The sequence below is a fragment of the Mauremys reevesii genome, linkage group 1 (assembly GCF_016161935.1).
Source record: "Mauremys reevesii isolate NIE-2019 linkage group 1, ASM1616193v1, whole genome shotgun sequence".
NCBI classification, from domain to species: domain Eukaryota; kingdom Metazoa; phylum Chordata; order Testudines; family Geoemydidae; genus Mauremys; species Mauremys reevesii.
In genome coordinates this window covers 126,744,409-126,766,290 of record NC_052623.1, presented here as the reverse complement: position 1 = coordinate 126,766,290, position 21,882 = coordinate 126,744,409, and the positions used below count along the sequence as shown (strand labels likewise).

The following is a 21,882-nucleotide window of genomic DNA, read 5'->3' as shown; positions in this document are numbered from 1 at the left end:
AAGTGGTGGTTGTACTTTCATACAGCAATCACTCTATTTTTGGAAACCCAGTGAAATTCCAAGATACAAATGCATTTTTGAAAGGATTAGTTAAAAATTCAATTCATGTCAGACTGATGAAGCACTGAACAGCTGGTGCTATGTTGGAAGTAGCTACTGATAAAGAGTTGTCATTCATGTACTTTAAAAATACCTCTTCTGGTACCAGATTACTCTATCAGCTTTAAGTTAAGGTGATTCAAGGTAAATGTATACTTAGGAGCAGTTACATTTCTAAATCTGTCTTCAGGACTTCATAAACTCCTATCATGCATAACACCAGCCTAGACTATAACTCTGCCTTTTGATGGCAAACCTCAAAATAGCATTCTTATCCTCTGGCAGGGTCTTTAAACCAAATCAGTGTTGTTGTTTTTCCCCCCTACAAACTAGTCCAAGTATACTTAGACAAAATACTAAGGGCTGTAGCAGCAAACTTTAAACTGTATAAGTTGGGTGCCTAAATAAGTGGCTTTGTTTTGAAAGTGATCAGCCTCAGCTTTCTCTCCTTGGAATGGGAGCTATAAATGCTCACCTTTTTTATGTAAGCACCCAAGCTTACAACTGTGGGTGTTCATAGATTCTTTTTTTATGGGTAGGCTTTTGTAAAGAGGTGGATTTTGCATTAACATCTCTGGATGGTCACACTGGACTACATCTCCATTTCACGGTAGTTTGTCTGGCTCTTTCTAGTTTTCATGTTTCTGATGAGCACATTTTAGGATCATAAATAACAAGGACTTCCTTGTTGTTTATGGTAGCCTAGTTCCACTCTAACAAGGTGATATTTGACACGGAATTGTGTTCCAGAAGCTGTTTTAATTTATTTTTTCCGCGCCCCACCCCCCCAAATGCTTAACATTGTGTGGGGGGCGGGGGGGGAAACCATGAAAGATGGACTAGTTTACACTGTTCATAGTGTTGTCTTCCTGGTGCTGCAAAAGAGCCTGAAATTATAGTTCTCATTCCTCTCAATAGTGAACACTGAAACCTCAATTCGATAATTTCAGTGTCAACATTAACTATTTCACTAATCTCTTTAGCAGAAACATCCACCTAATGTTTTTACCTGCAATCTCATGCACACCAACTCTCTCTTGGGCAACTTCTTAAAACCTCCAGTTCTGCCTTCTAATTTGTGCACAAGTTAGACATCAGTCAATTGTTTTTAATATTTGCACATTTTTTAATGTGGGGACAGTGTAAAATTGAACTCAATAGGAAAATAAATATAGACTATTATACTGATTGCTCTAATATTTGATTCACTAAAACTACCTATTTAAAACTATTATCTGAAGCTGCCACAGAATCCAGGGACTTTGCTACAGAAATTGTCCAGACTACACAAGGCCTTATCAATAGGAAACAATACTAACCCATAAAGATGGAATGCATTTTCTCTGGTAGTGATGGAAGCACTAAGTGTAGTCAAAGCTCTCCCAGCGCTGTCCGCGCTCCCAGCGCTGGGGCTTTGACCACACTGGCGCTTTGCAGCGCCGCAATTTGCAGCTCTGGAGAGGGTGTGTTTTCACACCCTGCTGCAGCGCTGCAAATTTGTAAGTGTAGCCAAGCCCTAAGATGCAGTTTTAGAGCTTCTGTGAATTGCACTGCTGTAATTCAGTGCTTCAGTAAGTGCATTTCAATTGGTTCAATAATGTGAAATCTGCTTTATTGCAAATTTGGTGAGTCTGTTCTATGTATGTGTGTATATTTGTGTCTTCTGCACACTTTCTTATAAAGAGAGGAAAGCTATTCTCCCTGCATCCAAGTCTTGTGCTGATACAAGGGTTCCACATATAAACAGATATTCCAGGAATGCAAACAACCTCTCATTTGGCTGCAGGAGAGCCTTCTGTATTTAAAGTCCTTGCTGGGAAGCAAAGGAGAGTCCAGACTAAAATAGTTCAAGCTGCCAGGAGGGAGGGGGTTGTTGATGCTTGACAAAGTGTGATTAAAACTTAATGTTTGTTTCCTTTTACATTAATTTAAATCAAACATTGTGAGACTTCAAACTAACTGCTGTGCTTTTGATGATTTTCTGGACTTCAGTATGAGTTTATAGGGAATGTAACCTGCAGTGTCAAGTTTTTGACCTTCACTACTTCACATTAATATCATGTGTGGCCTGTAATGTTGCTGAATAAAGGGAGGAAATTCTCCCTGCAAACAAGTATAGAAAAGTGTGTATACTCCTATTTTCTCTCTCATAATACAAAAAGGGAAACTTTGATACTGAAAGACATCAAATCTGAATGTGATAAAAAGGAAATACCTTATACAGATATACCTGTTTATACCTGTGGAACTCAATACCAGACATCACCGAGGCCAAGAAACCATAGAGTTAAAATTAAAATTTTCCATCCAGTTCTTTATGTACATTAACATCTTGCTTGCTTTTAGAGAGCTGATCTAGATTAAGCAGAAGTTTTTGTTGATCTGTCCACAGTGACACCCAAGATCTTTCCTGAGTGACAAACATTAATTGGAAACCAGCAATGTGTGTGGATAGTTCAGATTGTTCCTTTCACTGTAAGCATGTTTTGATAAATGCAATTAACTTCCCATGTTGTTCATTCAGCTAGCTGCTTAAATCTAAAGTTTGTGTCTCATAAAATGTAGTTATCCCCAGATTTTGTCACCTCGCCGTTGATCATGTTTAATAAATTAATCACTGGTTTTGGTAAGGAAACTTGGTGTGCTTCATTATTAACAAATAGGCATTTTTCAGAGTGGTAGCAGTATTAGTGTGTATCAGCAAAAACAACAAGGAGTACTTGTGGCACCTTAGAGACTAACACATTTATTTGGGCATAAGCTTTCGTGGGCTAAAACCCACTTCATCAGATGCATGGGTGGAAAATAAAGCAGGAAGATGTATATACACAGTACATGAAAAGATGGGAGTTGCCTTACCAAGTTGGGGGGGTCAGTTTTAACGAGACAATTCAATTAAAGTGGGCTAGTATCAACAGGAGGAAAAATAAACTTTGTAGTGGTAATCAGGGTGGCCCATTTCAAACAATTGACAAGAAGGCATGATTAACAGTAGGGGGAAATTAGCTTGAGGAAATTAGTTTTTGTAGTAAACCAGCCACTCCATCTTTATTCAGGCCTAATTTAATGGTGTCCAGTTTGCAAATTAATTCCAGTTCTGCAGTTTCCCATTGGAGAACAAATTGGCATTTGTTCATATTACTTGTTTTGTCTCTTGGACAATCCATGCCAGTTCTTTTAGCTCTCACGACCTTGTGATTACTTGATTTTTTGTGAAGTAATTTGTCAAGGATAATTTAATTCACCATTGTTTAGTATTCTCTTTTTTGATAAGCCAAAATCAAGTATTGTTGCTTTAATAGAAACTTTATTTGTTTTCTAGCTGCAAAACAGAAATTTGAGGTCTTCACTCAATCTTCAGAGTCTCTTCCTTATCCAGTTAGATGAATCCATACTCTATTAAACATTTAGGAATAATATTCTGTCATCTAAACTAAAAAATAAAATAAAATAAAATAAAAGCCAACACGTGTATCTCAATCTAGATTGAGGACATTTGATCTCATCATGTAAGCTTTACTACCATGTTAAATGCAATGTCTCTTGTAGTCTTTCTTGTATGGTGTTACTAGATACATTTGTTCGTACATAATAGATGGGATCAGAGTTAAGGTTGTTTGTGTTAACTATGCATTTCCTGACTCTAAAAGATACAATTGTTTAGAGGCTTTTTCAACCGTACCTTAATTTCCTGGCTTTCATTTTTCATAACTACAACTTAACTTTGTAGTAATGCTTTTCGTAAGTAACTGTTACCTTTAAAACCTCAGAAAACGTCGTCTTTTGACTTGTATGTTACACATTCCAGTGATCTATGATCCTGTAAAGAGCCCATTTCAATTTTTGTGGGTTTTGTGAATTAAATCTAAGCCTTGTTACACTGGCATCTGAGTAATTTCCTTTCCTGCATGCCAACCCCCCCCCCACAAAAGCAAACAGAAAAACCCAATCTCTAGGTCTCTTTCTCTATGCTTGTTTTAACTGTGCCCATTCTGTTATACACAGGTACAGAGTCAAACAGTCTGTCCACTTTTTTAGAGGTACTGACAGTGCTGGGAGGGCTGAAAGTTTTAACAAGCTAAATGGAGATAGTAAACAGGATGCCATTCTCAAATAGTCATAATGGTGACATTTAAAGTAAATGTATCTAAAAATGAATGTGTTCCCAGTGACAGCTAGAGTAAGCCTATGACAATTTGAAATTTTAAAGCAATACCATTTCAGTCAGAATTAAAAAAAAAAAATCTGAAACATTAGAACATGGGAGATGGAAAATATGTTTTTTTTTTCACTTCAAAACCATATGAAAAAGTATAAACTTGGTGGGATGGTGGAGAAAGGAGGAGGGAAATTTTGTGAACTGAAACTAAGCCTCAGTCCCAAAAATATTTTTTAAACTACAATAAACTGAAACTAGGAGTCTAAAACTGCTGTCTCTAACTGCAGCATTGCTACTGAAACATGATGTTCATGTTTACTTTAAGGTGTGGCTTTCTTTGCAATACTTAAAGTACTTTTGTTTGGGCAAGAAAAGTTCATCCTGATAAAGCAGCTTCATATGTGATATCTAAATCTTCCCTTTCCTGCTATAAATAGCCATCTCTGCAAGATTTCTTTTAAAAGCATGCAGTTGTGGTAATGTTTGCCTACTTTTTTTCCCTCAATATTTTCTGCTTTAACATTTTACATGACTGTAATCCTACAGTATGTGAATAATTGTTCAGACAAATACAGAAGCTTCATATTATTGAACTGTGAACATGAGCGTTACAACAGCTTATCCCAGCTAGTTTGTTTGAAGTTTATTTTGCGGTTGCCTCATGTTCTCTAAAGTGACAGAGTTCACCGTTAAAGGGCTGAACAACTTAGAATTTAATTGCTGTGTAATAAGCCTTATCCTTCAATGAAATACTTCACTGAGGCTAGAGAGTGAGTGGTTTCTGACTGAAAGAAAGGCAAGGGGGGGGGGGGGGGACTGCAAAATTGGCATCTTTACATTCCTCCGGAGTTTGCCTTTTTTTAAATTGGGAGCTGCTTATATAGATGGTTCTCTAAACAGGTTTGTTTCTTTACATACCATCCCATTTAGTCTTTGGAATGCATGCAGCAAAAGGACAAGCCCCCAAAGTGACTTTCCAATCTGTTTTTGTGATTCCAGCCAAGTTCTCTTTAATGTATGGTGCAGGCTAAGTTGAGCTGGCTCTCTTAGAATATCACAGAACTAAAGCGCAGCTGCTGCTCTAAGTGGCACTGTGTGATAATAGAAAGGCTCTGCTATTTACTTGGACTCAAGTGCCTGGACTGGCACACACAGATATTATATGAAATCTGAAAGCATGAGGATAAAAGAGATTTCCTTGCGGCAAGATCCTGATCTAAGAAAGGAGTTGGCATTGCTAGCTCGAGGATGTGATTTTGTTTTACCTTCTAGATTCAAGAAGAGACTAAAAGCTTTCCAGCAGGTCCAGGTTTGTTTATGTTCTTCTCTATATAACTGCTTCCCCTACTTGTGAAGGCACAACTTTGATCTCCATAAACCTCATGAAGTACATGAAAGTTCTTCACTAACTAGGAATATTTGAATACTAGTTGTTGTTTTTCAAAATGTAACATGTTTGTGTGTTTTGAAAAGAAGTAGATACTGTGCCTTAGTCCTGTTACATGAATTGTGAATTGTTTTGAAAGAAAAAAAATCATAAATTTAGCATAACATATATATGCATGATTTGTTTGCAGATGTGTGTGAAATAGAAAGGTTGGTATACTTAATTAACACAATTTGATTTAAAAGAATAGTTCCATTATAATCTATGTGCACTTTCCCCATGGATATTAACTTACTCCTCACTAAAACGAGGTACAGAAAAGTAGGCTGCAGCTGTGCCCAAATATGAATGTACTCCCCCGTTAGCATGCTCTGTGTTGAATTCCACACATTATGTAACCCAATAAGACATTACCATTTTGGACTTCATGGATCAGATCAGTCCATAGTAAAGAAAATTTAAGATACTACTGTGTATTGCACAAGTATCTGCGTAACTGCTACTTTGCAACCAGTGAGTTAAATCCACCATTTTATGAAGTGGGTTCATTATTATTTGAGTGATTATGCATTTCAAATATCGCTAATAAGTTAAAATTATACTTGTATAGAGAAGAAGTGCTCCATTATTTTGTAAACTTTTGCAAGTGTGCTAGTTTAGTGATGAAAAATTAACAAATGTGATTTTTAAAAGGTATTGAGTATTATTTCCTGATATATTAAAGCTTCAAGAGTTAATGCATTCATCCTGTTCTTAACTTACGCCCTACTCCAATCTATGAGCAAAACGTGTCTCCAAACTATCTTGGATAGCACGCCTGACCTTTTTGTACCCTATTTATTTAGGAAAAGATTGGCTGCCAAATTCAGAATTTCCTAGTTTTTGTGGAATTAAAGGTAATCAGAACGTAAATATGGCCTACAATTTAATTCTAAATTCCAAGTCTAATCTACTAGTCTCTTTCAGGTGACCTTCAAGAGAAGGCCAAAGAACCCCATGACCCTATAAATGCTTTGGTCTCCTATTAACTTAATATATTGGATTTAAAAATTGAATGGTGGTGTTTCAGATTTGATTGAATTAAACTTGATTTGAAAAGGTCATTCCTTATTTTAAAGCAAACTTATAATGCTGACCCTGCTATTTTAAAGCATTTAATGAACATTTGTTGTGAGTGTGAAAAAATTTGTATTACTGCACTTAGTTTTGGTGGCTTTGAGCACTGTAGAGAGAGCCTGAAAAGTACAAGAAGTGAGAAATGCTATATGTGCTATTAATTTGTGCATCTTTGGTAATTTAATTAAATGTTTAGAGATATCAAAGCTGGAGGATGGCTTACTCTAGTCACAATACCTTTTTGTAAACAATCAGTATTGCCCTCTGTAGTGTCCTCTAGCTTGAAAATAATCTTTTATCAACAAAAATGATAGTTACATTGTGTTGTGAAAATTTTGTTTGCTTTATGTGGAAAGGAACACTAAACATAGTGTAGCTAGATTGTATGTATAAGGATGTGTGTATGTAATAGGTATACAATATCACTAAAGGAAACTTAGAATAAGTGTTTGCAAATCTAAGGGCTTGTCCACTCTGCAATTTATAATTGTTTTAACACGTTAACCAACATACTTGTTTGTTCCTTGTCCATGCTAGATTTTACATTTGTTGCCAAGTCACTTTTAACCCTAGGGTTAAATATTTGTTTTTTGTGTAGGTTGCAAGTTCCAGTTACTTAATATGTACATGATTACAGCTTATAATGTAGTTGTAAACCAAAATACTCTGTGCAGAACAGGGGAGGAGGGAATGGCTTGTGCCCTTCTTTGCTTCTTTATGAGACTAGGGAAGACCCGAATGAAAGTTTAAGTGTCTTCTGCTTGTTTTTTACGTAAGTATCAGGAATGTCAAATTTTGGTCATCACTGATTTTGCTAGAAGATGTATTGGGAGACTCAGAATATGCTTATTGTGAGCACGAACAATTTAACTGAAGGAACAAGAGTTAAATTTTTAACACAGATGTTCTTTATCCAAATTAGAGCTGGTTGGGAATTTTGCAGTGAAACTATTTTTTCAGAAACCGTTGATTTGCCAAAATTGAATTTTTTCATGGAAATGAGTTTTGACAAAACTTTTATCAAGGGACTTTCTCAAGATAGAATTTCAAGAGAGACCACCACCCCCAGAATAGCCAAGAACCTCGTGGTGGTTAGGACACCAGTAATCAAGTCCTTGTTCTGAATTAGGCAGAGCATGAACCTGAGCCCCCACATCCCTTAGGAGTGCCCTAACCACCAGGCTATTGGCTATTCTGGGGGCAGTGGGAGTTCTCTGGCTTTTCACATAAAAAGAAGAATTTCAGAAGATCTCTGCTCTGTCCCAATGTAGAATAGGAAAAATTTTGAAGTCTCAAAAATGTTGGTAGGACACAAACAAGTTTCTCACCCAGTTCTAATCCAAATGTTACTTATTTCCAGTAGTGCCCACTATGTGATAGGTGCTTTCCAAATAGAAGTAGAGATGGTCCATGTTTCATGAAGCTCATGTTGAAGTTATGCAAGCTGAGGGTGGGGAGGGAGAGGAATTTTAAGCTGTCTGACCATAACTTACTTACACTCTCAGTTGCTTAACTTTTATTCTTGACTCTGATAGTTTCATTTCTCTACTTCTCTGGTAGTCGTGCCTTTCAGAGAAGGAGACAATATTTCAATTCCTAATATAAAAACTAGAATATAAATCTTTCAATTTTCAGACATCATAAAGAAGCAAAAATAGGGGCAACCCACTTTTTTCTTTGTAGACTGCCTTTAATTTTTTTTAAATGTGGGGATCAGATGAAATGTTTAACTTGTTAGACAAACTCCAGATTTCCTCTAGCAGACTTATTGCAATTAACACTGAACTCTTGAATGAATACCCAAAAAAGAAATAACATTAGTATATAGCAAGGTTTTGTTCTTAGTTTGTGTGTGAACATATGCGACTAAAACATTTGTTGTGAGGTAATTCAAATTGATTGATGGAATTATAATGGCTTCTGGGACAAGTCAGTGGGCTTTTTTTTTTTCCCCTGAGCTCCACATGTAAACAACTTCCAAGTACAATATATCCTTTCTGGAACCAAACAATTTGTTTTGTGAAAGTCTTCTAATGAACTGCAGTAGAAATCACTGGAAAGCTGGGTAGGCTTGAAGAGCCTGGGGACAGGCTATTTTCCAGCATCTGGTTTTGTTATCTCATAGACTAGGGGTGATAAAATAGAGACAGATTTTTTTCCCCTAGAAAAGTCCTGAAAGTAATCAGATCAGTCTTTCAAAATTGATGTGGAAAAAGTAGCCCAAGCCTAAAATCCGCCTTTTACCATGTTATTGGAAAATACTGACTTTCTCAGTTATCAAAATTATTTTTCATGGATAAGCAGAATTTTGCATTGATTATATGCAAAAGGGGCTAGTCAGGAGATTTCAGATACTCTTAACCCATAACACTTACAGTATGTAGGTAACTGGAATGTAAAATTTTAAAAGGTAGCTGTATCCCAATTGCTCATCAGCTTCAGGGAAACTTTGGAATCAGAAGTCAACCATATGGAACATATGTCAGCTGTATTGGAAACTTAAATATGTGAACTGAATTGAAAGGTTTGTTGCCTGCTGATAGTTGAGTTTGGGTATTTCACTCCTATGGTTGGTGACACGTCTGTTGGAACTGATATGTAAGCCACCTTAGCACCTACATAGTGTGGTGATGTATTTGAAGTTGGAAGCAAAAAAGATAATACACAATTAAAATGTATAATTTATCATTTGCACCCAGATATCCTATTGGATTGGTTGAACTAGAAAAATATATTTTCTATGTTTAGGAGCCCAAGTCATTTTGTAAAATAGTTCATCTTTAATGTTGGAACTGCAAATTTCTTCTTTAGAAGAGCTAAATTTATTTTTATGCTGAGTGCTTCTAGCATTCAGCCTGAATTCTAAAATAACCCTTTTCTTGAATTTGGGAGAGCCAAAATTAATATACACGGCTCCTGCTGTACTGTGATTTTTTTTTAGCATAATCATTCTGTGATATAAAGTATAGAGCAGGACTGGAAAGGATCAGGCAAGTACACCACTACCTTGATATAACATGACCCAATATAACACAAATTCGGATATAACGCGGTAAAGCAGTGCTCCGGGGGGGTGGGGCTGCACACTCCGGTGGATAAAAGCAAGTTCAATATAACGCAGTTTCATCTATAACACGGTAGGATTTTTTGGCTCCCGAGGACAGTGTTATATCGAGGTAGAGGTGTATATGTATAGTTGTACAAAACATTTTCCCCTTTAGATAAAAATAAAGGCTAATTCAATGAGCATCTGTCATGATAAATGCCTCTTATGCTTGCTATTTGGGATATAAGCGCACACACATCTTTAAACATTTTTTAAAAGTGAGCAACTCAGAAGACTGGCTTTCCTTCTATCTAAAGGAAGCAGCTAATCACTCTTGAAGTAGAAGAGCTTTTTTAGCTCATATCTCCAGTGACGACTTCCTCAATTTTTCTGTCTCCTAAAAATGACAATGGCAGCTAAGATTGGTGACACTTTTTTTGCTTTGCCACTGAAATTCTTCGTAACTCAAACTCTGGTGGTATGCCCAAGAGAGGACAAGGAATGTAGCCTTCAGACCTCTGTGGAGTGTGCTAGTCTATAGCTTTTTTTATGGTCCTTCCTGCTTCTTCCTTCAGTGACAGATAAGAACTCTAGCCCAAGTCCAGGTGAAATCATTGAATAGCGAATGACTTAGTTGAGGTAGCAGATAATGCTTAAGACTGCAGTTACCGTGGATAACTCCTTTGATCACTGATCTTCTAGCAGACCAGCTTTCCATAATGGATCTGTTCTCGGAACTGGTATTAGTATATCCACAAGAGTTAGTATTCATAGGGCAATGCAGGGTCAGTACCATATCACAGCCATACATAATCCTGTTTAGATTGGTAGCCCTGTTTCCCTCTCCCCTTCCCCCCCCCAAAAAAAAACAAAAACCTGGCTGCTACACAGAAAAGATTTGAGATCAAATTGATATTTTTTTGCAGAAACCAAACTTATTTTATACATCTAGTTACATAACAGTATAATAAGAAAAAATGAAAGAAAAGATCCTGTATGCTTTATCTGGAGGGAAGTGCTGCAGCTAATCGTAGCTGGTTATTCACCTGTTCTATACCACAAAATTGTTTGGAGCCCACACTGTTAAGACAGCACTTAAAAGATCTAAGATACCTAAAACCAAGAAGTCAGATAATCCTATTTAGATTATAAGCTACCTGTTCGGAAAAGGGCCAGTGCTACTGGATTCCCATAGCTTTACCTGTGAGACTATTCATTTCTTTAAAGAAGACGATCAGAAAGCTTCTGGAGCCAATACAATGGTGACTATTAAAATAAAAAAAATCTCTTAACCTGGGTTGAGAGTCTATTTTACAATCCTCTCTGCTTTGCAGATGACATTCAGAATGTCTGAATCACTGGGCGTAAAAATGTTGACTTACTTCTTACTGTAATATGGCTCCAATATCACTGCTACCCTTTGACTCCTCTGATCTAACCATATTTCCCCAAGTTATAGAAACCCTGGTCCTCCCAATTTAAAAATATTTGAACAAAACCAGATATTGGAGTAAAAACAAATGTTAAATTCCACTGTTGATTCTCTTTGTTAATCATCTCTACATTGGCTATTAAAATTGTAAACTCTTTGCAGAGGTGCCTCTTTTATTAATTTACATGAAATATAGGGGCCCAGAGTCGAAGGTGTTAACATAACCCAATCACTGTCCAACATTTAAACAGGGTTCAGGGTTTGATTAGAGACCTCAGCCTGCTTCGTACCATGGCAAACACACCATTAAAAGTCCTTTTAACATTTTATTAAAGATACAGAAAAAGGAAACAGTTAAAGCATTTGGCAAGTATAGTATTAAATAAGTTTTCCTTTCTTTTAACATCATCCCTTTCTCTTTAGCTGGAGTTTTTAGAAGGAAAAAAACAAACCTTGTTTGACACTCTCTCTTAAATAACTATTCTTTCTGGGGAAAAGAGGAGTTCATTGAGATTGGCTGGAGCTGTTAAGTCTGATTCTATTTCCTAAGATGACAGAACAAACACCCAAAAGGGAGAGAAGAAGCAGCTTCTTTCTTTGATGTTGACTTTCGTTTGCAATCTCACTGCTGGAAAAACATAGGCACAGCATCTGGTCATAGCTACTCCAAGACCTGGCAACTCGTATCAGCATTGCTTTTAGTTACCTCTTTGGTCACAGGCTTACAGCATTGCTACAAAATATACAGTCTTGGTGGGCTAAGCCAGACTCTTGCTAGACAGAAGGAAAAAAGAGGGGGTAGGAAAGAGAAGAAATAAAGTAAGGAAAGGACACATTGGGGGAAAGAAGAGGCAGAGAGACAGTCATTCTCATATCTAGGTGGTGATTTGGCTTCAGCCAGCGCTGGTTGAGGTGGCGATGTCATCTGGTTCCCTCTGGCCATCTTTCAGGATTGGGATGAAGGAAGTCTGGGGTCCCAGAAGATGGTACAGGTGGCAGCTGTGATGGTGAAGCCTCTCCAGTAGTCAATTTTTCTCCCAAAGGGAATTATGGGTGGAGTAGCCCATCCCTTCATTATTCTGTCCACCAATTAGACCTAATATCTGACATACCAATTTTGGTTAACTGATTTTCAGTTTCACACTGTTCTTGTTTACCAGGTATGATCTTAACACAGTCCTTGAATTATATCAGTAGCCTTTTTGTTTGAACTAATTCAGTTTTTCCCAGCAACATTTGTTATAGGTTATTGTGATATCTTATGAACTTACACTCACATCTTATAGTCGAACTCACAATTAGGGTAAATTTATAAACCCAGTTATCACAATATGACTTACCTTCATCTACCTGGAAAGTGCCTGGAGTGCTATAACTAAACATTAAATATCTGCAGGACCTCCGGCTTCTCTGTGGTGAAGGACTGCAGACACTACGGCAAAGCTGTTGCATTACTATTTACTTCTGAAGCAGATCAGTATATCCACACCAAGCAGTCTGCCTTATGTAAACTGTTTCAGCATGTCTACACTCTGCATTCCTTCCAAATATTGCCAGAGCAATACATTGAGACACAGGTTCCTTTTCATAACTGTCCAAAGCAGGGATATGTGGGGCAACTTATAAGATATTGTAGGACCCAAAAGGGTATTCTGACAAACAAGGGTAAGACCTCAGAACATTTTCTGTCCCAAAGTAATGTTCGAATGTCTATCCATATACATATTCCACTGTTTGAGTGCGCTCAACATGCACATGCCAAGTCTTTTCTAATCAGTTGTGCCCACTGAGCTGGCACATACGCCATGTATGTCTTCATACCTGCAACAGAGGACATGAAGGATAGGGCCCCATTTCCTTCTCACCATCCATAGCTAAGAGTTGAAGTTTATCATTTCTCTTACCATACTAGTCATTGTCTTGTAAGTAGTTAGTTTATAGCTAGCACTAATAGGTTTACTTTAGTTTCTTGATGGTTTCCATTTTAATCACATTTGGGAACTTGTTTTGCTTGTGTTTTCTTTCTGGGAGTACTGGGTACCAGTCTGTTCAATATGACTGATCATAGGTCCCCAGGATTTAAACATTGTTCATCTTGTGAAATGGTCATGCTGTTGAATGGTGGTTACATAAGATGTTTGTTCTGCCTCAGAAGGTCACATCCCTGACCGGTGTGACATTAGCTTGCAGAATTCTCTAGAATGATCAGCAAGAGAATCTCATCTCAAGGGATTTCTCCTTGAGCAGTCATTACATGCACATTCAGGCCTAGCTTTGGTTGCTAAAAAGTACAGGAGATCTTTGAGGAGTACTCCTGCAGCTTTGTTCTCACAGATTGTGGAAGTAGCCCTCAAATCTGTTTTGAGAGAGTCTTTGGGAGACAGTGGTAAGAAGGGGTGCAAGACCCCCAGGGAGAAGAGGGGCAGATCTTCTCAAAGTATGACTTCTAGATCTCTTAAAAATCCTGAGACATAAGATGCCTCAGAGCTTCAAAAGTCCCTGAGCTTCCATACTGGTATTGTTTGAATGAATTTCACTTACCTCAAATCTCACCTGGTATCATATTGGCCATTTGGGTTCCTTGGTAGAGATCCTGTGATCAAGCCTTAGCAGTGCCAACTACCCCAGTACCATAGGATTAATACCATCCGTTAGTGGATGACCAGTGTAACTATGACTCCAGCACCAACAAGAACTTGTATTAGCACCTATTTCTCTCATGTCAGTTTCTTTGGTACAGATGCAGTTTGAGCTACTCCAGCATTGAGACTGTATCTGGCTACCACAGAACTTACCATTTCATTGGTACTTGATTCCACTTCTTGCCTCCACAAGACTACTCCCATTGACTCAGTCTGCAGCACGGATTACAGTACAGTCTACTGTACCAGTACTGACTAAAGAGCATCCCATGTATATTCTCACTACTCCAATGGGAACAGCACTGTCCTTTTATGAGGGCTATTTCCATCTCATTTACTTCAGTGGTCAGTGGAAGGCCGTCTCCTACAAGATCGCAGTTATCTGGACTTGCTGAATCCCCTATCCTAAGGAGAGCATCTAAACCAGGCTCCCACTATTATGGTAGGAGCTCATATACTCACTCTAGATACTAATACTCATTGCCTTGGCTACCGGTTGGTATCTTATTTTCCTGCATCCCTGGAATTTTGGGGTATCTTGGGGATCCCCCTGAGCATAGAAGACTAATCTCTAGCCCCTGATCATGAGACCAGTTCACAAGGCTCCTTCTCTGGACCAAGACTTGCAGGCGGAGAACAGACCATCCCTGCACTCTCATAGGGGAACTGACAGAACCTGTTTAGATTTTCCACTTAGTGGTAATATTTAGGTTTGGAAGCCCACTGTAGGGTCTGCAGTGCTGGAGACATGTGACAACACAGTCCTGAAGTGCTGTATTATCAACATGCAAAATGTCCCTGATGGATTTCCCCAAAAACTGGGGCAGTAGATAGAATCTGTATTTCCACATGTCAGTCTATACATCCATCAGAGTATGACAGCTGAACAGGCTACTACTCCTTGGTATCTGAGATGGATCACAAGATCGTGAATGTTTAGTCTGGCAAAGAAAATGGTACATAAATCACAAATATTCTAGAAAAAAACAGCTGTAGCTCACGAAAGCTCATACTTAAATAAATTTGTTAGTCTTTAAGGTGCCACAAGTATTCCTGTTTTTTTTGCGGATACAGACTAACACGGCTGCTACTCTGAAACCAAATATTCTAGACTGGACAATCTTCCCCACAGTAGTCTATTAAGCTGGGGCAGGGGAGATTGTAACATTACCCTGCTTTAGTCAGGTTAAGTTTTAATATACACACAGTAAAAGGCACTGCTTCACTGCCACCTCATAAGTCGCAGAATGTGGTGGTTGCCTTCAGCAGGACATATGCAAGACATTTTTTTAGCCTGTTATGCTTTGTACAAAATTTGTGAAAGCAGGAGGGGAAGTTTCCTTCTGACAGTGAGCTGAGATGCCAGGCTGAGGAGGCAAAGTATTTCACTAGTCAGTGCCATAACCTATAATTAGGTACCCCACAACAGCTGGCTTTAATAGATGTTCTGATATAATTAAGAATGTCCTCTATCAGCACTTTGGAAAGAGAAAATGAGACAATGCAGTTTGATATTGACTTTTTATATTTGTAAGTTGATACCAACATTTTCATAGTGTTGATTGTTGGTAACTTTCTGGAAACTCCAAAAATGATCATAGAACAGAATATCTGAGCATTAATTTCTTTTAAAATAAAAGCTGCAGTTCTGTTAATGATAAGCAGTACTTCAGCAGCACAGCAGAACAACTAAAAGCAGTATCTCAGCAGCAGCAGTGCTGACACAACACAGAAGCAGTAATGGTACTTCAGTTCCCAATAAGGCTGCATACTTGCCCAAGTCTGTTGTAATAAATCAAGAAACAAAAGGAACAAGAACAAGGAGAACAGAATCTTTGTACTTCTGAAATTATAAGTGGTGCAGGTATAGCATTTAGGGTCTAGGTTCTTACCTGTTGGGACTAGTGTTGAGTGTAGATGCAGTCATAAGTGAGGAGTGCACTGGATGCATTCTACAAGGGTGAAATGTCATTTAGCAGTAGATGAAGAGCTGTCAGTTGGTGTGCTTTTTGCTACTTTTTAAATTACATCTAATGTTCCCAAGTGGGGAGCGATTATGATATTTGTTGCTGATCTGCTGAAAATCAGTTTGATTTGCCAGTTGTAAGACTTTTTAAAATTTTTCCTGTGCTGGCTTGTTACACAATAATGTGCCAATATTCCACTGCATATGTGTGCATATATAAATTAATTGAAAATATTTTAAGTACTCTTGCTCAGTGCTCTAAATTTGCATGTATCTAAGGAGGTTGAATAGAATTTCAGTTTTAATGTGTGAATTTGTTGATTATGGTCTGCAGAGATCAAATTTGGTAAAAATAGAGGTATTCCCCAAGTTCTACCCACTTAAGTCTCCAAAGTGAGACATCATTTCTAGTAGATTGTGATAGCCCAGAATTCAGTGTGCCTTTTGCGTCTTGCTAGGCTCTATTAGGCTTCTTGGATCCTCTTGACTGGATGAAAAAATACCTGATGGAACTCTTCAAAGTGACACCTTCTTGTGGTCCAGTAAACTGTTGCGTTATGAGCTCCTGTCTCCAGTCATCCAAGAACATGCAGATAATCTTGCAATAGAGTAATAGGTAGACCATTGCTGAGACCCTGTAATGGTGGAGGGGTCATATTCATTTCAGTGAAGCTTGTGGAAGGCTGCTTTACCTGGTATCCTCATTGCTAATCTAGAGAAGTAGATAGTTGAACTACTTCTGCTGTCTTGTGGCAGGAAACATGTAAAAATTGTTACTTACACTAGATAGTAGGCTTGATCCTGACAGGGAGCAGCAGAAGGATTGGCTAATAGACTAGAAGTTACCAGATTGATGATTGGTACTGAAGTACTTCAGTAGAATAAATATATCTGGCTTCTGTTCTAGTAATGATACTGGTTGGGCAACCCGTTTTGAACACTTGACTTTGAAATATGGCAGCCTATGGAATTCTGGAATTTCTGTCAACTTCTGCCCTTAAAGTTGTCCCTTTCAACAACATGAAATATGTTGGTAGCTCGTAACTGGGTTCAGAGGAGAGGTGGAATTGTGGTCCCAAGGATAATGGGTAGGAACCAGTTGGTTTATCTGGGAAATAAAGCTTTCAGTGTTTTGGGTATTAATCAGCCACCAGAAGGTGTTCCATACCTTGCTTATTTTATCCCCCTGAATGGAAAAAGAGGGACAAACTTACTAATATTCAGCTTTGCTGGTTGCTATATCCACCCTTACAGTAACAGTGACTGGGCCCTGTGAATTGCCATCCCTGATTGCTACTGTACATCCCTGATCAAGCACACAGTGAAACCCTACATGGAGAGCTCTTCATCTCTAGGGTTTTTTCCATCTGTAATGATGGCAGGTGGAAGATCAAATAGTCTGTCTGAGCCATTGAGCTCTTAGTCCTAGTTACCATCCCTGTCATTCTGAACACAGCCCTCAGCAACATTCTGCTGTGGGCCACTCTGCTGTTAAGTTCCCAGACAAACTTAAGACATCTTGTGGATGAAAATTGTGCTTTAACTACTTGAAGAAGGGATGAGTCAGCCTTCTCACCCTGAAAGTCTAGTCCTGTGGTTCTCAAACTTTTGTACTGGTGACCCCTTTCACATAGCAAGCCTCTGAGTAACCCCCGCCCCCTTATACATTAAAAATACTTCTTAAAATATATTTAACACCATTATTAATGCGGGAGGCAAAGTTCATGACCCCCATGTAATAAACTCGTGACCCCCGAGGGGTCCCGACCCCCAGTTTGAGAACCCCAGTCTAGTCATTGCTCTAAATCTCATTGAATCTCACTCTCAGGTTGATTTTGTTGTTGTTGTTGTGTTTGTGTCTTGTTACTTCATTGCTTTTGCTGCAGTTGATGATTTCATGCACATTGCAACACTTTCATACGCCACTCTCTTCCGGCTGTGTACTTACAATCACTGTGGATTGCATAATTGCCTCTGCTTCCAGGTAAATTTTAATCTGCCTTGGGCCAGTAGCATCCTGACCATAAGAGGAGTTTTACATGGAAATAGATTGTGGATCCAAAACTTGCAGATAGAATACACAAGAATTCTGAGATCTCTGTTGTGAATGTTGGTGACAAAATTATATGCTATAATTGAGGTGAATACACAGTATTGTATGTAAGCAAGGGGCTTCGTGGATAATTACCCTTTGGCTGCCACCAGGCACATAAACCATAATGCACAGAACATTTATCTAGGATAGTTGCAGAATTGAGTTGGAACATCGTGACTGCACTGGGAGGACAGTTGAACAAGTGTAGCTGTGATCCCACCACTTCCCTTCTGCATTGACCAGTTGAATTGATCTCTGAAGTGTGTACAAGACTAGCTGGAGAGCTAGTGCAAGCGATGAAATGATATTCTGTACTCTTGTGAAACATTTGAAGCACTCATGTGGACAGTGTTCCAAATACTGGAATGTGCACTGTAAATGCCAAAAGTTTCCAGGATAGACTGGCCTTTTATTGTCTCAATGCCCCACCTAAACCACTAGGCGACTTCAATGTCTAATCAGCCAACATACTATGGTAGCTCCAGTACAATCTGAAGGACCACCTAATTTCTAAGATTAAACCGAGCCTGAACGAGAGCTTTCTCCTACAGTAACTCCTCACTTAGTCGTCCCGGTTAATGTTGTTTCATTATGTTGCTGATCAATTAGGGAACATGCTCATTTTAAAGTTGTGTAATGCTCCCTTCTGACGTCGTTTGGCAGCCACCTGCTTTGTCTACTGCTTGCAGGAAGAGCAGCCTGTTGCAGTTAGCTGGTGGGGGCTTGGATCCAGGGTGGACCGGCAGCCTCCTATCAGCTCCCTGCTCCCCTAACTTCCCTGTGCAGCAGCTGCCCAGCAGGCTAGCAATTGCAGCTGTCCCTCCGCCCCACTGCCCTGTGCTGCTCCTGCCCTCTGCCTTGGAGCTGCTCCCCGAGACACCTGCTTGCTGTGTGGTGGGGAGGGAGGGAAGGAAGAGGGGGGGGGCTAATGTCAGGGTGTCCCCGTCTCCCCTGCTCCTGCACCCTGCTTACCCCATCTTTCCATAGAGCAGGGGGGACACACCAGGGCTCAGAATGGAGGGAGCTTGCAGCTGCTGCGGTCTTAGCAAGCTGATATAATTAACAAGGCAGTGTACTTAAAGGGGAAATGTGCATATCTCCCGCCATTCCTGCTGCCTTGTAGAGTGAGAGAGTTAACTCTTGAGGGCTCAGCCAATTGCTAGTTCATCATTTAACAGTAAGGGAAATATCCCACCCTCTGACTCCTCCATCTCAACCAAGCTTCACAATCATCATCCAGTATTAAATTGTTTAAAACTTTGTGTGTGTAGTCTTTTGTCTGGTGAAAAAAATTTCCCTAGAACCCAACCCCCTCATTAGTTCTTATGGGGAAATTGGATTTGCTTAACATAATTTCACTTAGTCGCATTTTTCAGGAACATAACTCCTCACTTAATGTTGTAGTTACTGTACTATTTTCCAATGGGGGGGAAAAGGTGGGTTCTCTTTGGAATGTTTTGGAGGAGGAGGGTCTTCCTGCAAAAGCAATATTGTAAACCTTAAAATATCTCAAAAACAACCCAAAACCTCCCCTTATTAAGGAAAATACTAAGTTCTCAAGGATTCCTAAAGGATGTGGGGTGGAGGGAAAGTATTCCCATAAAGTGGACTCTGAGCTCTCAGGATACAAAGCTTAAGTCCTTCTGGTTTGTCTGCAAGAATGAAACAGATGTAAGGAATAGTATAATCATGGCTTTGATTTATGTAAAATAGGATATGTTGATCTGTACCTCAAGTCACAGAATAGATACTGCAGAAGGCTTATTCTCTGTACTGGTTCAGAACTTAATATTGGTTGTAAACTTACCTTCCTACCTTGGAATTGTTTGTTGAAGCAACTTCAATTTAGCCCTTCCTCCCCAATTTTATTTTTAAGTTTAGGGTGGCCATGTGTTTCCATTCCTGACACGCGTAAAGTCGTCCTTCATCCAAAAGTGTTTCCTAGCTAGTAACAAACTTGTTCTTGAGGGTGTACTTTCATAACGGCTTAAGTCCATCCAGATCCTTTTATCAACTTTTAGAGTATCTTGCTTCCTTTTTGCTCCTGGTCTATTCAAAAATCTGAATCAGTGGACTACTTCTGACATCACTCCAGGCAGAATTAGAAGCATCCTGCTGGGAGTCTGCAAATAGCTCGCTAGTCATGTTGCTGGCTCCTCATTCTGCTTGCTAAATCACTTTGAGACTGCTACAATATATTTCCTAAAATAACTTTTCTGTATAGGCAGTTGCTGTAGTTGGGATTTATGTGATCAAGAACAGGAGGATGCTAGTTCCCATAACTATCTTTGTGAACCACACTGAAAATTCTAGATCCCTCTAGTCTATAAACTTGCAGAAGTGCAAGACCTCCTCCTTGTTTCCAAGATTGTTGTCTGGGAAGAGCCCCAAGAATGATCACTTAATTTTGCAGAACAGTGGATCAGGAACAAGACAGTAAAGAAGATGAACCATTGATATTTTTTCAGTTTGGCAGTTCCTTTGCTCATTATGTAGGTAACTGAAGCCTACCTGTTACTTGAGTGGAGCAATTCTGTTTTTGAGGGTGACGGGGCACATGGCTTCAGCCCTGGAGTAATGAAGGACAGCTAGGTAGTCTTGCTTATGAGTTCTGTTGAAGCACTCATCAGCTTAGCTTCAGCTAATGCTGTTTCTGAGTTTTCCATATATAAAGCAATTAAGCCAGTCTAGGATTTTGTTTGATTAGCTCTAAGAGTGACACATACTTAAGATAGAATTTTGACAAATCTGTGAACTCCTGTACTGAATGAAGAAGTGGATATAGATAATTTTATGTTAACCAAGTTTTTTCCTGCTGCTCAGTACAGCAACTCATCATTAACCTTCTGGGAAAACTGTTCTCTGTTCCATATGTCTTGTCCTCCCATTCCAGTCTCTTAATTTGTGTGCTGACTCCTATTCATCCCCATCCAACTAGTTAAGGGTAATAAGTATTTTAGGGATTTTGTGGTAGTAGAATATCATAGTACATGCTGTGGTCACAGCTGTGGAAGTCTTCTCCACAGCTGAAAAGAGAAAGAGGGAGTAAGTTGTCACTGGAGAGTGGCAGAGAGAAAAGGTGTCGAATTTCTCTACATGTAAAGTATCTCAAGGTGTATGCTAATTAATGTGGAAGAACCCGGATCTTGTTTTCAGCACCTTCGATAAAGCAAAGCAGAAGTTAAAATAAAATCTTCATATACGCCCTGCTATTGAGTTCATACAAAAATATACTGATACTTGGTGTTGGGGGTATGGGGGAGTTTCCCTTTATATTCTGACAAGTTCCACCTACATATAGGTCAATTGAGTTTCACTGTACTAATACACTAGACACAGAAGTTCTTCAAGAATGTTTCCTGCTTCTGTCTTCTAAAGCCAGAAGTTAATTTTAATGTGCCTTTAACTTTGCTAAAGAGAGCACAAAGTGTAATTGTGTGAAAATCAAATTGATGTGAACAATAAACCAGCTCATAAAGGAGTGTTGGGATCCATCTTCTTGTATCCCTACTCTGTTGTAGCTGCAAGTCCACAGCTATCCTGTAAGAATGTACCACATTTGCTAAATGAGAGCTTCCTTTCATAAGGATTACAATATAATACAGGCTCAGCATTTTATATTCGGGGACTGAATAGCATATATGATGTCTCAATACTGTAAGTAGAGCATAAATAGCTGTTTTGAGAAACTCTGCATTATAATAGCTATTAAATTCAAACAGAAGCTTCATTCAGAACTGAAGATGAGGGTTAATTATCTTATTGACCGAAAAATGTGGGATAATAAGTTAGAGAGCCTAGTAACTACTTTCCTCCTTTTTTCCCTCCCATGGAAATTTCATTCCCTCTGAATTTTCCAATTGAGGCTTTTGGGCTCTTCTGCAGTAGAAATATCTGTAAACTTTGATCATACTTTTGATTGTTCTTCACTGCATCTGTT

The 21,882-nt window shown here is 38.9% G+C and overlaps 1 protein-coding gene across 4 annotated transcripts in view; it reads left to right on the top strand.

The window, feature by feature from the left end:
• PPP2R3B (protein phosphatase 2 regulatory subunit B''beta) overlaps nucleotides 1-21,882 on the top strand; it is a 106,752-nt gene that overhangs the window by 32,476 nt on the left and 52,394 nt on the right. The window contains exon 1 of one of the 4 annotated variants that reach the window (XM_039504376.1): nucleotides 5,390-5,567. The exons of the other annotated variants lie outside the window; for them this stretch is intronic. Within the exon in view, the coding sequence (XP_039360310.1) occupies nucleotides 5,421-5,567 (147 nt within the window). The 5' untranslated portion in view covers nucleotides 5,390-5,420. Of the gene's footprint in view, nucleotides 1-5,389; nucleotides 5,568-21,882 lie in introns of those variants that run through there. 4 annotated transcript variants of the gene reach the window in all.